Source organism: Limanda limanda, chromosome 2 (assembly GCF_963576545.1).
Source record: "Limanda limanda chromosome 2, fLimLim1.1, whole genome shotgun sequence".
Taxonomy (NCBI): domain Eukaryota; kingdom Metazoa; phylum Chordata; class Actinopteri; order Pleuronectiformes; family Pleuronectidae; genus Limanda; species Limanda limanda.
The window spans coordinates 28,179,311-28,194,300 of NC_083637.1; the positions used below are offsets into that span (position 1 = coordinate 28,179,311).

General features: G+C 40.7%; 1 protein-coding gene across 1 annotated transcript in view; it reads left to right on the forward strand.

The window, feature by feature from the left end:
* The first annotated feature begins 338 nt into the window (after nucleotides 1-338).
* Nucleotides 339-14,990, forward strand: part of LOC133019162 (coiled-coil domain-containing protein 40-like) — a 36,657-nt gene continuing 22,005 nt past the window's right edge. Inside the window, exons 1-2 of the mRNA XM_061085548.1 lie at nucleotides 339-591; nucleotides 705-959. Coding sequence (XP_060941531.1) covers nucleotides 339-591; nucleotides 705-959 — 508 coding nt within the window. The remainder of the gene's footprint in view (nucleotides 592-704; nucleotides 960-14,990) is intronic.

Here is a 14,990-nt window from a genome sequence, read left to right on the forward strand (position 1 = left end):
GGAAGGCGAGACAAATAAATGTGTGACGATCCCTTAATGAACGCATTGGCCCGCTCACTACACTGCCGCGACATAACTAATAAACACCTGAAGCCACAGCGATACATCATTAATCACGAAACAATATTATCAGGGGGGGCGTGTCGGAGCAATGAGGAGATAGGACGCGTTGCGCTGTAGCTCCTACAGATTTCACGTTAAAATTACATTTAAAACAAAACGTGTGTAACCTCCGACCCAAGGGTTACCGTACTTTTCATCCTAAACTCTCCAAGTGCCCACTGCACAGCGAAAAATGCCGACGCGAGCGTGGAAGTCCTGGGAAACGCAGAACGAAGATGAAGGCTCGACTGAAGCACAGGTCCAGAGTGACGGAGGGGACCCGGCGCCGAGCACGCCGAACACACCAGGCTGTGCTGGCCGCCATAGCATCACTGCAAGCGGAGTTGTCCCAAGCTAAGTCGGACATTTGCGACAAGATTGAGGAGAAGATTGCTGTTGTGAGTACGGCTTTGAGATCTGAAATCGCCGCTCTGAAAGCAGAGAGTGACGCCGCATCTTTTGTGGTAAATGGCCGACTAGACTCCCAAAGTGAGACGCTGAAAAGTTTAGAAGCTAATGCTAATGCTTCTTCTGATACTGCTGTGGATCTTGAAGCTACAGTAAAGCAGCTACACAGCTGAAGACTGTCTAACAACTGTCAGAGAAGTGTTTGGACCTAGAGGAACGATCCAAGCGTCAGAATTTGAGAATCGCGGGAGTGAAAGAAGGGGCGGAAGGGGGCCAGAAACCCAGTGATTTCGTGGTCCAGTTGCTTGTGGAGGTTTTACGGCTGGATGAAAAACCAGTGATCGACCGAGCCCACAGAGCCCTGAGACAGCGTCCCGGGGACAACGAGCCACCTCGGCACCTGATTCTAAGGGTGCACTACTGTCACGCTGGAGAGCATCCTGCAGAAGGTCATGAAGTCCAAAAGTCTCACATTTCGAGGGCAGCGAATCCAAGTCTTCAGAGACTTTCCACCCACTGAAGTTAAACGCAGAGCCGCCTTCACTCCGGCCAGGAAGTTGCTGCGAGACCAGCCTGGAGTTAAATTTGGTCTCCTATACCCAGCCAAGTTGAGAGTGACACATAATGGTAAAGAGACCACGTTCACAGATCCTGAAGAGGCCCGTCTGTATGCTGAACGCCACTTCGGTCAGGGTCGTACCTGAGGTGCACATCTAAGAGCAAGGCCCATTCACTTCTGACAGAGACTGGAGGTAAATGACAACTATACCAGAGGTATTGTTAAAAAACACCTATGGACAATTACATGAAAATAACATAGCCACAACCATGGTAATAATATTACTTTGACAGAATGGTCACTGAATTTGAGAGTATTAGGAACACAATGATGCCTTGATATTACAGTCAGTATTATTATTTCTGCCTGCTATAGGCCTGGATTTCGGTTCCCCCTCCTCCCTATTATAATGTGAAATATTTGTATTTAAAAATTGTCGTTTAGTTTACTTATTTATTTGATTTCTTCCTGCATGTCTGCTAGAATTCATATTTCATTTGGTAGTTTAAACAATTTAATTTTTGAACAATCACATTATATCCTTGGACGTTATTGCACAGCAGAGACAGCATGGCTTTAAATCACTCAGAGGAGGGGACACCTTGTTAATCCTAGGGGTTTATGAATAAGTGTAAGCCCCAGAGTTTTGTGTTCTGTGTTTATTTCAATAAGGTCTGCTAAGACGAGGAAGTTTACATTTCTTTTCAATGCTGTTAATGGGGGATATTTAATCCCTTTTGTAACTGAATAGGTTTTGTTGGGAATTTAACAACTGTAGGCCTACTAGCTATTGTAGGATTAAGAGTTCAACCAAAATCGGTTGTTAGAGTTTCTTCTCTGTTAAAGAGGTTAGACTACGCATTTCTGATGTTTTTGTTTTTCTGTTTATCTGTGTCTTGGGTGGGCGGGGGGCGGGAATGGGTGGGAGGGCGGATGGAGTGTCATTTAACTCATAGTTACACATATCCAGCAGAGTGGGGAGAGAGTCTAAGGATGGATGCCTGCAACCACCCTATGTAATGCATAACAATAACAAGAGAGATGATATAACATTCTGCTCATGGAATGTTAATGGTGTTAACGAGCCAGTTAAAAGAGGCAAGGTGCTCGCTCACCTCAAATCCTTGCAGGCTGATGTCATTTTCTTCCAGGAAACCCACCTGAAGAACGACTCGCATGCTAGGCTCAGGTGTAGGTGGATACAACATATCTACCACTCCAACTTTTCAGTTAAGGCTCGTGGCACAGCAATCTTAATCCGTTTAAACATCTGTCTACAATAGCAGATAAAGACGGGAGATATGTCATGGTTGTGGGGGAATTTCACTCTACACCTGTAACATTATTAAATATATATGGACCAAATAATGACGATCCAGAATTTTTCAAAAAGGTTTTAAATCTGATTCCAGATATCTCCAGTACAAATCTAATAATTGGTGGTGATTTTAATCTAGTTTTGGACGCTTACTTGGATAGGTCTTCTTCACAGAGGGTGGAACCTTCCAAGGCCTCTAATCTTCTGAGATCTTATATTGAAAATATTAATGTTTTTGATGTGTGGCGGATTTCTAATGCTACTGGTAAAGAATACTCCTTTCACTCAAAGTACATAATAGCTATACCAGGATAGACTTTTTCTTGGTTGATGGTAAATTAATGCCATTGTCCTACAATGCAAAATACTACAATATTATAATCTCCGACCACAGTCCGATATCATTTTCATTACAGCTTGGTGAGAAGGCACCTGCCCAGAGAAATTGGAGATTCAATCCTCAACTCATCACAGATAAAAGGTTCTGTGAATATCTGGAATCAAACATTAAGTTATTTTTTGAAACTAACGCCAATGAAAACACATCTCCTACACTGCTATGGGAAACCTGTAAGGCCTTGAAGGACTTGAGAGGGCACAGTATTTCTTTTCAATCCTCTCTCAAAAAGCGCAACAAGGCAAAACAACTTGAACTTGAAGAGGAAATCCGCCAACTCGATATGGAGAACGCTTTGCGCCCCTCATTAGAAAAACATACTAAAATAACGACTCTAAAATTTCAACTTAACAAGATTTTATCAGATAGGATCTGCAGAGCCTTTATTTTTACAAAACAGCGATATTTTGAATTTGGTGATAAGCCACACAAATTACTGGCGAGACAACTACGGAAACTTGAGAACGACAGGACTATCCACAAAATTAAGTCTGGTTCAGGAAATGTCCTTACGTCTCCCAAGGATATTAATGACAGATTTAGACAGTTTTATCAAACACTATACACTTCTGAGGTCTATTCTGTAGGAGAAACAATGCAGACATTTCTAGATAAATATGATCTCCCGTCACTGAGTCAAGCGGACCGCGATACCTTAGGGGCAGACATCACATGTAAAGAGCTTCTAACAACCATTGGTTCAATAAAAAATGGTAAAAGTCCCGGCCCTGATGGACTCAGCAATGAGATTTACAAGAGGTTTGGGGGATTGCTGGCTCCTTACCTGCGTAAAATGTACATTCAATCGTACGAGGATGGCATATTGCCTCAGACACTGACCGAAGCCACTATTACCCTCCTTCCCAAAAAAGGGAAAGATTTGGAAGAAGTGGGTTCTTACAGGCCAATCTCGTTATTAAATTCGGATCAAAAAATTCTAGCCAAGACATTGGCCCGAAGACTTAATGTATTTATGTGCAAGCTGATTCATCCAGACCAAACTGGGTTTATCCCGCAAAGAAATTCCTTCCATAGCTTAAGACGTCTTCTAAATATCATGCACTCTCCCAGACTCTCCCAAAAGGACCTTATTGTCCTCAGTTTAGATGCTGAAAAAGCATAAATTTGTGTCCTGGACTAAGCTCTTATACAATAGCCCCCGGGCCAGAATACTTACTAATAAAACTCTTTCTGACCCTTTCCGGCTGGGTAGGGGCACGAGGCAGGGCTGCCCACTAAGCCCTCTACTGTTCGCGTTAGCCACAGAACCGCTGGCCGAGACCATTCGTTCGCATCCAGATATACATGGTTACAATACAGAATACACCAAGAATAAAATATCATTGTACGCGGACGATATTTTGTTATTTGCCATGCAGCCTAGGATTACAATTCCTTCAATTTTGAAAACTTTTCAACTGTTTGGTAGTTTCTCGGGGTACAAGATTAACTGGGGCAAAAGCGAGCTACTATCAGTACAAATTGCAGATCAAGATTGGCTCAAACAGTTTCCTCTCAGAATAGCATCAGACAGTTTAACTTATTTGGGAATAGTAATTACCAAGAAGTATAATGATCTTTACAAGGCCAAATAAGTTAGCAAACAATATACAATTTTGGAAAACACTCCCCATTTCTCTGCTGGGCAGAGTGAATGCTATTAAGATGATTTTTCTCCCTCAGCTACTTTATCTTTTTCAAAACCTACCTATTTACCTTGCTAAATCTTTTTTCATTAAATTGGACTCAATCAGTCTCCCCTTTGTATGGAATTACAAGTCTCATAGAATAAAGAAGGACCATTTTTGTAATCACAAAACTAATGGGGAGTTAGCACTGCCTAATTTTATTTTATATTACTGGGCCACTGGGATACGCTCTATGGCATATTGGTTAGATTACAACCCAATACCCTATGTTGGGCTAGAGATGGAACGCGAAGACTGTCTACCTTATTCTATTAGAGCTGTTGTACTATCTCTCGTCCCAGTCAATAGATTTTGTTTTAAACATAACCCTGTAATTTATGCTTTAATTAAGATTTGGAAACAACTGAGGAATCATTTCAAACTTAAGGCAGTTTCATTACTGCTACCTATAACTGCAAACCCCTCTTTCACTCCCTCGGCTCTGGATGAGGCCTTTTCCACCTGGAAGCAATTGGGGATTTGTAGTGTTGGTAACCTATACATAGAGGGGACTTTTGCCTCTTTCCAGCAACTCCAAGAAAGGTTTAATTTACCGAGGAATCAGTTTTTCAGATATCTTCAGATAAGGAATTATGTCAGAACACACCTCCCTAATTTCGAGAAGGTAAACCCCGACAAGATAGAGAGTTTATTTAATCTGTTCCCCAATCCACGCTACATAGTCTCGCAACTATATGAGATACTACAAAACTTGTGCCTTCCTAAGATGGACAGGATAAAAGAGGAGTGGGAAAGAGAGCTCGGAGCCCTGATACCTCCCAATGTGTGAGAGGAGAGTTTGGAGCACATCCATGAATGTTCTATAAACGCCTGACACTGTTTGATTCAATTTAAAATAGTGCACAGACTTCACTACTCCAAAACGAAGCTGCATAAAATATTTCCTGAAGTCTCTCCTTTGTGTGAGAAATGTGACTCCATGGAGGGTACTCTATCTCATAGTTTCGCTCTCTGCCCCAAACTTCAGAACTATTGGCATGAAATATTTGATTTCTTTTCATTGATTTTTGGGATCGAACTAGATCCAGATCCTACCTTAATAATTCTGGGAACATCTGAGGGGCTAAGGAAGCTAAATAGTGCACAAAAGCACCTTCTGACATATGGCCTTATAACAGCAAAAAAACTGATCCTACTTAACTGGAAGAAGAGAGAGGTCCCTTCATTTAAGCATTGGCTGACTGATTTGACAGACACCTTACATTTGGAGAGAATTCGATTTATTCTAAAAGACAAGTTGAGGGACTTTGATAAAATCTGGCAACCTTTGGTCTTTCATCTCAAAAGAGAATCTGATTGAGTCCCTAGTTGGATGCACTCCTTGGGGGGGGGGGGGGGGGTGATGGGAGGGTACACTACACACTGTTGTCTTTTTTCTTTTCTTTTTTGTCCTGTCCTTTTTGTTTCATCTGTTTTGTTGATGCAGGGCATTGCTTGTTTACTTACTGTTCTTTTTTGTCATTAGTCTTTTTTGTCGGGGATACTTTTTCACCTTCTGTAAACAACAAAGGAAACATAACTGTCGACTGTTAATTTCTCTGTTATGTGATTGGTTTCCCAATAAACATATTTGAAACAACAATATTATCAGGGATTATATACATCAATTGGAATATTAAATCGGCAACAATTAACCAATTTTTTTCCAATCCTAAAGTTAATTTAATAAGATATATAAAATATAATTAAGAAATATAACATTAGATAATTACGCTATGTTGGACATACCTGTGATTGAAGATCATCACTGAGTGATGCTGGTGGAGCTTGTGTGCTGCTTTGTGGACTCTAGGGATAGAAAAAGTAGTGTTATAGAAATCTTTCCAGTACATATTGCAAGCAATGGAAATTAACCATATCACTATATGCATTTATACATTTTTATCTAAAATCAGAACATGTAGAATCAGGTTTTTGATTTCTACTTTGTTTGTTTTGCTTGCATTTTGCCTCAAGAAATTACCTGTGATGGAGCCTGTGATGGAGAATGATCTTCAGATGCTTTAGAGGGTTTTTTGGCCAATGTTCTCTAAAATAGACAAACACATTACATTATTCTTAGACTTAGACCGCACTTTATTGATCACTTTGGGATGACTCCCTCAAGGAAATTGAATTTCCAGTAGCATACAGACACTTGTATACAAAATAAAGGAGGTATAAAAAAATACAATATAAGATAAACAATAGACTCTTAGCTAAATATATATATATAAGTAAACAGTAAAACAATAAACTCTTAACAGTAATCAGTTAACTCTAACTAAATATATAAAGTAAGATTCAAGTGAAATAGGATCAGATAAAATAAATGTAGATAACTGTATGGAGGATGAATATAGAGGACTGTGTATGGTATGTGTTATTGTACAGTGGAATATGACCATATTCTGTATCCACTTGTGAAATTCCAATGAATCTCTCAAAAACACTTACCTTCTTCTTCTGTTGTTTATAAACAAAAGGCTTGTTCAATCGAGACACATACACCCCTCGTTTTCTCTGTTTCCTGCTCTTCCAGCGTTCCACCCGATGTGTCTAAAGTAAATCAACAAAATATTGTCAATATCAAATTAATTTAATAGTAGTATTCTTGAAGCACAATTTTGCATTGCTCCATGCTACATTATTAGATTTAACTATAATAAATGTTTACTTATTTTTCATGTGACTTTGAATGGAAAATTATCTTGATTTTGATTATTGTAGCCATAGTGTAAGCATTACATTTTGTGGATTGTACTTTTTGTGTGGTTGTTTGGCATGAGGGTGGGGTTACTTTAATTAGAAATTGGGATAGCAATGGCTGGTTCACAATCACAAATTTCTAAAATACTAGTAATTGAAGTATTTATGATCAGCATATGCACTTCTTACCTTTTTCTTTCTCCTTTGGGAGTCAGCATACTCCCTCAATAGGGCCTTGAGTGTGACTTTGTAGGTGTCCACAAAGTCATCGAGTCTGGTCATTTTTTTACGTTGGAAACGGATCTGTTTGAGGTCCCATTGGCTTTTCTCCATTATTCCCTGCATTTTGGTGTCCAGAGTGTAATTCTAGGGTTCACATAAACATTGCATCAAATCGAAATGTCTTCATTCATTTGGTTTATTTTATCATGTGTAATATCCAGCATGAAAACGTGCAAGTAATATTCAGTTTCATTAACAGATGTTCAGCTTTATTGTACCTGTTGTGATTTACAGGCAGCTCTACTGTACTTTTTTGTCAGAATGTCATATACTGGGCCTGATCCATGATGACCTAGATCACCTGGCAGAAGATGGAACATTCATTTTTTATTTATTTTACTTAAATATATTAAAATCAGCATATAGATTAATAACAAAAATTAAACAGGACTAACCCAGGCCATAAATGGATTTGGTAAATGGATTTGTATTTATATAGCGCTTTTCTAGTCTGATGAAGACCACTCAAAGCGCTTTACAGTACAGTTTCACATTCACCCATTCACACACACATTCATACAGTGCATCTACTTGCAACACTTTGTTATTCTATGGGGGGCTATTGAGGGTTCAGCATCTTGCCCAAGGACACTTCGGCATTCAGATGGTTCAGACTGGGGATCGAACCGCCGACCTTCAGGTTGGAGGACGACCACTCTACCCCTCAGCCACAGCCGACCATAGGGCAGCCTGAGGTAGAAAGTACTTCATCAACGTCGGGATGAAGGTTGGACAGAAGCAGATGTTTGAATCACCTTCCTGGTCACATTCTTCCGTCTAAATGACTTCTTCAAAGTGCTGCGTGAAAGGCGTTGTTCCAACATCGTTCTAGAAAGAAAAATTAACTAATCTATAAGACTGTTTAAGAACGAGTGTGTGCAGGGCAGGTGACCCTACAGTGGCTGGCAGAGTGTGTGGAAATATGTTTTTCACACATCACAGATGAAACATAAAACATTTATGCATGACTACACAAGAGTTTAGTTTAGCAAAGAAGTAAAAAAAAGAACAAAGCTTTTATTGACATACACACACTTTAACGTGTGGTCAGCTACACATCATGTTCACACACCCAAACACACACACACACACAAGGCCAACATCTGAGGGAGGTGAGGCAGATAATGAGCAGACAAGGCCAAAACCCTCACTCACACACACACAGCGCTCAGATTAGACTAGAGGTTTTCATGCCTTTCTCACTGTTTTCCATTAATCACTTCATTATATTAATTTCTAAGACGTGCTCTCTCCTGTGAGATCATCAGTCTTAGAATGCTTTGAGGCCAGAACACTATGACCTCTGGTAACCATAGCAATGGCGCGCACCTACAGCATCATCAACACGCAACGCCAGGAGGAGGACCCAACGAGCCAGGAGGGCAGGACTGCCTTGTGAACCAGCCAACGAGGCACTGCCGTGCGTACAAGAACCTCTGTCACGCCCAGTATATCAATATATAAGCTATGTACGGACTTTGTGTAAGCGCCATTTTTCCTTTGCAGCTTACTGTGTAGGATCAGTGGTCCATGCAGGATCATTTGCTGGACACAGCAGTTTCCTGACCTGTGACCTCTGAATAAACCTGCTTAATTTTAACTTGAGAACGACGACTCCTGCCTTTGATTTCCTCCCGCAACACTTTAAAGGGATAGTTAAGTTTTTAAATGTGGTTGTATGAGGCCCTAATGACCCCCTAAGTATATATCTGTAGTTGACAGCTCTCTCCTCTCCACAAGTGAGACATAACGCTGTGTCCACACACTGCAAGAGTCTGACCCAAAGAGCTGATGAATGGAGTGTCGTGGAGCATGTTTTTTACAATCAGCTGTGTATACATCATACACTTTTGAGTTATACTTCACAGCTGTAACTGTGTCCAGTGTTGTGCCCTTAAGAGCTTGAATTTAGAAAGCCAAATGTGTTTGAAATGACACATTTCTTAGTCAGGTACAGCAAAAACCTAAATCCAAAGCAAGAATGTAACAGTTGCAGTTAAGGAAAAGATACCTCATAGTCTTGTAGTGATGTGTCGGTCGTGAACGATTCGTTCACTATGAATGAATCCTTACAAGGACTCGGGAGTAACGAGTCCTCTCAATGAGAGATTCGTTCATTTTCTTGTGGCCGCGCATCGGGACTGTTCCATAGGCTCAGTCAAGGAAGCAGAAATGATTCGTTCACTTCCCTACTGGGTCTTCGGGTACGAGTCTTTGGATCATTTTTCACGTGACCTGCATTGGCTCAGTAGAGGAGCGATGGAGCTGTAGCGAGGGACGTTCACTGTCTCCCGGAGAAATGAACACTCTGTGTTTTTAGTATAGAAAGACGTGAATTATATTTAATTCACGTCTTTACGTGAATTAACACTTACAGTTTAGTGCAGTGTAATTGTTTGCCGTGATAATTAAATGCCAGTATGATAATAAATGACAATTTCAAACCATACAAACTGTAATGTTGTACTGTATTTAATAGGTTTACTTTAAAAAATATGATCTGCAGTAAACTGTAAGTGTAAGTAACAAAACCAGTCATTATGACTTGTGAACGAATATAATTCACGTCTTTCTATACTAAAAACACAGAGTGTTCATTTCTCCGGGAGACAGTGAACGCCCCTCGCTCCAGCTCCAGCGCTCCTCTACTGAGCCAATGCAGGTCACGTGATAAATGATCCAAAGACTCGTACCCGAAGACCCAGTAGGGAAGTGAACGAATCATTTCTACTTCCTTGACTGAGCCTATGGAACAGTCACGTTGCGCAGCCCCCCCCCCCGTTGAAATGAACGAGTGACTCGAAAAAAGATTTGTTCCTTTTACTGAACGAGATTCAAAGAACCGGGTCGGTAAAAAGATCCGAACTTCCCATCACTATAGTCTTGCTCTTTGAGGGAAGTCTCAGCACATGTTCCTGCTTTGGTCAGAAGCATTTGTAGATTTTTAAAATGTTTCTCAACATTTTGACCACTGTGAGAACTGGAGAAGACCACGTTAGCACTGATGACAACTTCATCCAGTTCCTTAAGGGTTGATGCTCGGGTCATGAGTCCAAACACATGCATTGTTAAGTGGTAATGTTTGGAGGCACTACAAAGGATAATTAAAAAAAAACATTATCAGAGATGTCATAATGCTATTATGTCTGAAATCTTAAGCATATTTATATACAGACACCACGTACTGTTTTCTGCAAAGCTCCTTAGCATTTTTCATGATGTGGCTCAAGCATCGGTGGAGTATAGGTAGACCTATGGCATCATTTGTTGCTTGTCCAGTCACAATTGCAAAATATCTGCAGAGTAGTTCCTGCAGACTCACTCCACAGAAATGATATGCAAGTGACTGCAGCAGAACCACTGAGCCGTCACAAATTAACATCACTGGTCTTGATTTGGCATGTCGACCATGATGTTTTACTAAGTCTGTGACCACTGACCCTAAGAAATGTGAGACTGATGCTGGGGTGTGGTCACTGGTGATATATGTTGCCACAGGGAGAGGGGAAGATCCTTTAGTTGGGTGTCTCACAACCGACTCATAGACGTAGAAGGGTGACGTCTGTCCTTTTCCCTTCCGTACAATGCTGCCTGTTGCATCTAAATACACAATATCTTCTTTGTACTGGTCAAAGAAAATATTAAGTGTTTCTAGAGAGTACAGCATCACACTTTTAGGGTAAAGACCAATGTTCTGAATCACCCTTCCTTCTGCCTCCTCTTCAGCCACCATCTTCTGGAGGCTGATCATCTCATTGTTGTGTCTTCTTTTTAGTTTTTTCTTGCTCCATGACACTGTTTTCATGACACCAGTTGCAGGGACGTTGTCCCTGCACCCTGATGCCACAACAGTTTCATCCAGCCTCTCAATGCTCTCCAAGGAGACAGTCCTCGGCAGTTTGGTTGAAAGGGTATGGGACAGGGCATCCCTTTCCTCACCTCGCACCGGCCGTCTTTTTATTTGGTCCCATCGGTGGCAGACCAAATCACCACTGAAGATGACCTCAGCCTTCAGAGACGACTCTTCTTGAAACTTTATTTCCACCTCTACAGGGCAGTCATCAAAAGTATAGTAGCCAGAACATGTGAAGACTGGGCCACTTCTTTTAGAGCCGATGGATTTGCACTGTGGCACTTAAATCCAAAACTGCAGTAAGAATGAACACTCCGTATTCCTTTGGCCATTACAGAGGTCCAGTTCAGTGTTTTGAATCTACGGCAGTGTTGTTTTTTACGCAGTTTGGTCCAATCCTTCTGGTCAATGAAGAAAAAACAAGGTGGCGGCGGCAATGAATGGGTGAAGTACTCTTCACTAGATGTTTTTTCTTCATCTGAAGCGACTGTGGATCCAATCTGCAAATAGCAATGAAACACAATTAAAATATGAGTTATTCTTTTAAAGGCTGATAATTTATATTACTGCACTTTGAATGTTAAATAATGTAAGACACTCAGTTATTTTTCATGTATCATAACACCCATCTCCATATTTTTGTCTTTACTACTGAAAGATTTAATTCTTGTGCTACCTCCACAGGTGGTGTGGTTTCTTTTGCAGGACTCTGGACATTTGGCCCAGGTGTGGGCAGGGTCACGCTAGTGGACACATTTTCCTAGAGAGAGATGATCAGTCAGTCATAACACATTACATTACCTTGGAAAATAGCTAGTACAGTCAAGGGCAATAGGATTTTTACTGGCAGATTTAATTTCTGGTGTCAAATATTAGAGCCTTTGGAAACTCACTTGCAACATGTGCCTGTAACCATGTAAATTAGGCGTTCATGTATATACTGTCAAACAGTTTAAAATGATTGGAAATCAATTGAATCTATCCAAATTTAAAAAATGATATCATAAGTTATGTTTCATTGTGGTTGTGCTTAGCGTTCAACACACAAATTATGCAACTAATTACAAAAGGTCACAAATAAGTAATGTTACTTGCTGAGTGGGTGTGTAAAGAAAATTGTTCTGTTGTAACATCAATCTATGTTCTATTGCTACTCACTCTGCCTACTGAGTCTGGACCAAGCAACACAGCGCTTTGTCAACTTAGTTTCTCATTTTATAAACATTTTCTTTCTCTAAGAAATTTATGGACAAATAATGACAATACAAAATTTTGACACTATATGAACTATGAATTTACTATTTAAAGGTTCATGTCCACAGGCTTTTAGAAATGTCAAAGTGAGAACGTGAAACCATTACCTTTTTATATCGAAGATAGACATCTTTGAGCCTTGTCCTGTTTATGTTGGAATTTGTAATACCAAGGTCATGGCAGATTTCACCCCAAAAAGTCTCATCATGGCTCAAGGCACGATGCTTATCAATGACAGTCACTATATCCTCAATTGTTTTTTCAAGTTTTCTGGACTGTAAAACAAAAGAATATATGTAATTTTCCCAATTAAGATTGTACTAAAGGACTTAAGAGCGCTTTTAAGAATGTTTCCCATGCGCGTTCTTAACTGGCTTCTTTGGAGTGCCTTAAGATCACACTGAAGAAGCTGTTAACGGGAGCTGTCCAGCACGGCGGGGCTTAAAAGAAATCAATAGATGCCAGGCAAATCGATTAGACATGTGCTCATTAACACACGAGGCACAGCATAAATCTCCATAGTGTTGGGAGGGTTACTTTTAAAATGTATTCCCTTACAGATTACATGTCCTAAAATGTTATCTGTAATGTATTCCCTTGGATTACTCAAGTAAAGTAATGTATTCTAAATACTTTTGGATTACTTTAAGCTTAATTCAAAATTGTCTGGTTGAACGTATTTATCTGGGACACTGATTTTAGTTAACACTTGCTTTAGAGAGCGATCTTATTACTGTCTTCAGAGAATAAGTTATGCAAATACACAAAACACAATGTGGTACGTTTTGTCCTGCAACTGATACTATTTAAAGACAAATGACATCCAAGGGTCAACATCCTTCAATTTCTTTGAACTTTATTAATTTCCACAGCTCAGAAATTAGGGAAATTAAAATTGGCTTAAATCGACTAATGTGTGTCATATGACTTATATTCGTGCTTGTTTAACTGCCCTGAGAAGTTTTTAATTTATAGGGGGCGCTGTTTACCCCGCCAGTGGGGGCTCTCGGGAAAGAAAGTAAATACACCAATTTAAACTGTAACTATAACGGAACACCGTTACTCGTGTTTTTTATTTTAAATACGTAACAACGTTACATGTAATCTGTTACTCCCCAACCTTTAATCTCTACACATGTGATCGGTCAGGATCTAATGTAATTAATGTTCTGGACTCTTGTACACATCCGAATCTCAGCTGTTACACACACACACACACACAGTCCAAGTTCAGTTGCGCGTCTGACTCCGGGACTGGGAGCCGCGCGTCTCACTAACTATCTTAACGCACCGGGTCGTCTCGCACAGGAGAGAAAAACATAAATGACGTTTATTTGTAATCGTTTGCATATGTGTGTGCGGTGCTCCGTGTGTGTCTAAGCAGTGTGTGCGTTAGGCACCCGCCCAAAGAGACACTGGGCGATAATGCGCCCAGTGAAATACTGCGTCATTGACTTAACTTAGAAATTCAGAAATTAAATAATTTCCCTTATAATAACCACAGTGTAATAGTTATAAACTAGCGGGGTCTGCCTGTCACCCCCATATGTCTCTGTCAATCACTGGCCTGCAGGTAGCGACTGAGTTTCTGCATTTCTGCGTGCTGAAGGCTCCGCAACAAGCTGCGGATGAGTTATGTAACAACTGGAAAATAGTAAAATATCATTTGCACTGATAAAAATGTATACAACATAGCCTATTGTGCATACTTTGCATATTTTACTTGGTGTGCCAATTAACATGAGCACGTGCTTATTGGCTGAACAATTAGACTAACCATGTGCGGTGTAGATGCCATAAATATTTATAACAAATGTTATATTTATTCATAGAAAAGGATAGGATGGCGCTATTTAGCTACTAATACTGTCAACATCCCATGTCACTTGAGCCCAAGTAGCCATAAGAAATATTTGCAAGGGCAACTTACCCTCGTGTTGGCGCCATTCCTCCACATTTGACGAGAAGAAGCCGTTGGAAGAGCAAATCTGGTGTTATAATACCGCGCATGCGCTTATTCAGTGTAAAGTTACCAACTCAGGAAATAATAAAAATGCATAATTAAATATATTGTAACGGTTTTATGTTTATATGTGGGTTTGACGTTATTCAGTAAAACACTGTGTTTAAGGAGTGTTCTGAGATCCTTAGTGTCACTGAAGGGGGTGGGACTAGGGTTGGGTACCGAGAACCGGTATAACCGGTACCTACCCGGACCGAAATGCAACGGAGATTTCGGTGCCTCATCCCGCCTCCTCACACTTCCGCTCCTTCCTTCATGGGTAGCGGCGGCTCCCGCCGGGCCCCCGCGGGCGCGGCTGCCGGTGGACAGACTCCTGACAGGACAGGCTCCCGTGCAGGTGGGGGATCTCCTCGTGAGACCTCTCCCCGGCGGTGGCTGCCCCCCCCCCCCCCGCCGG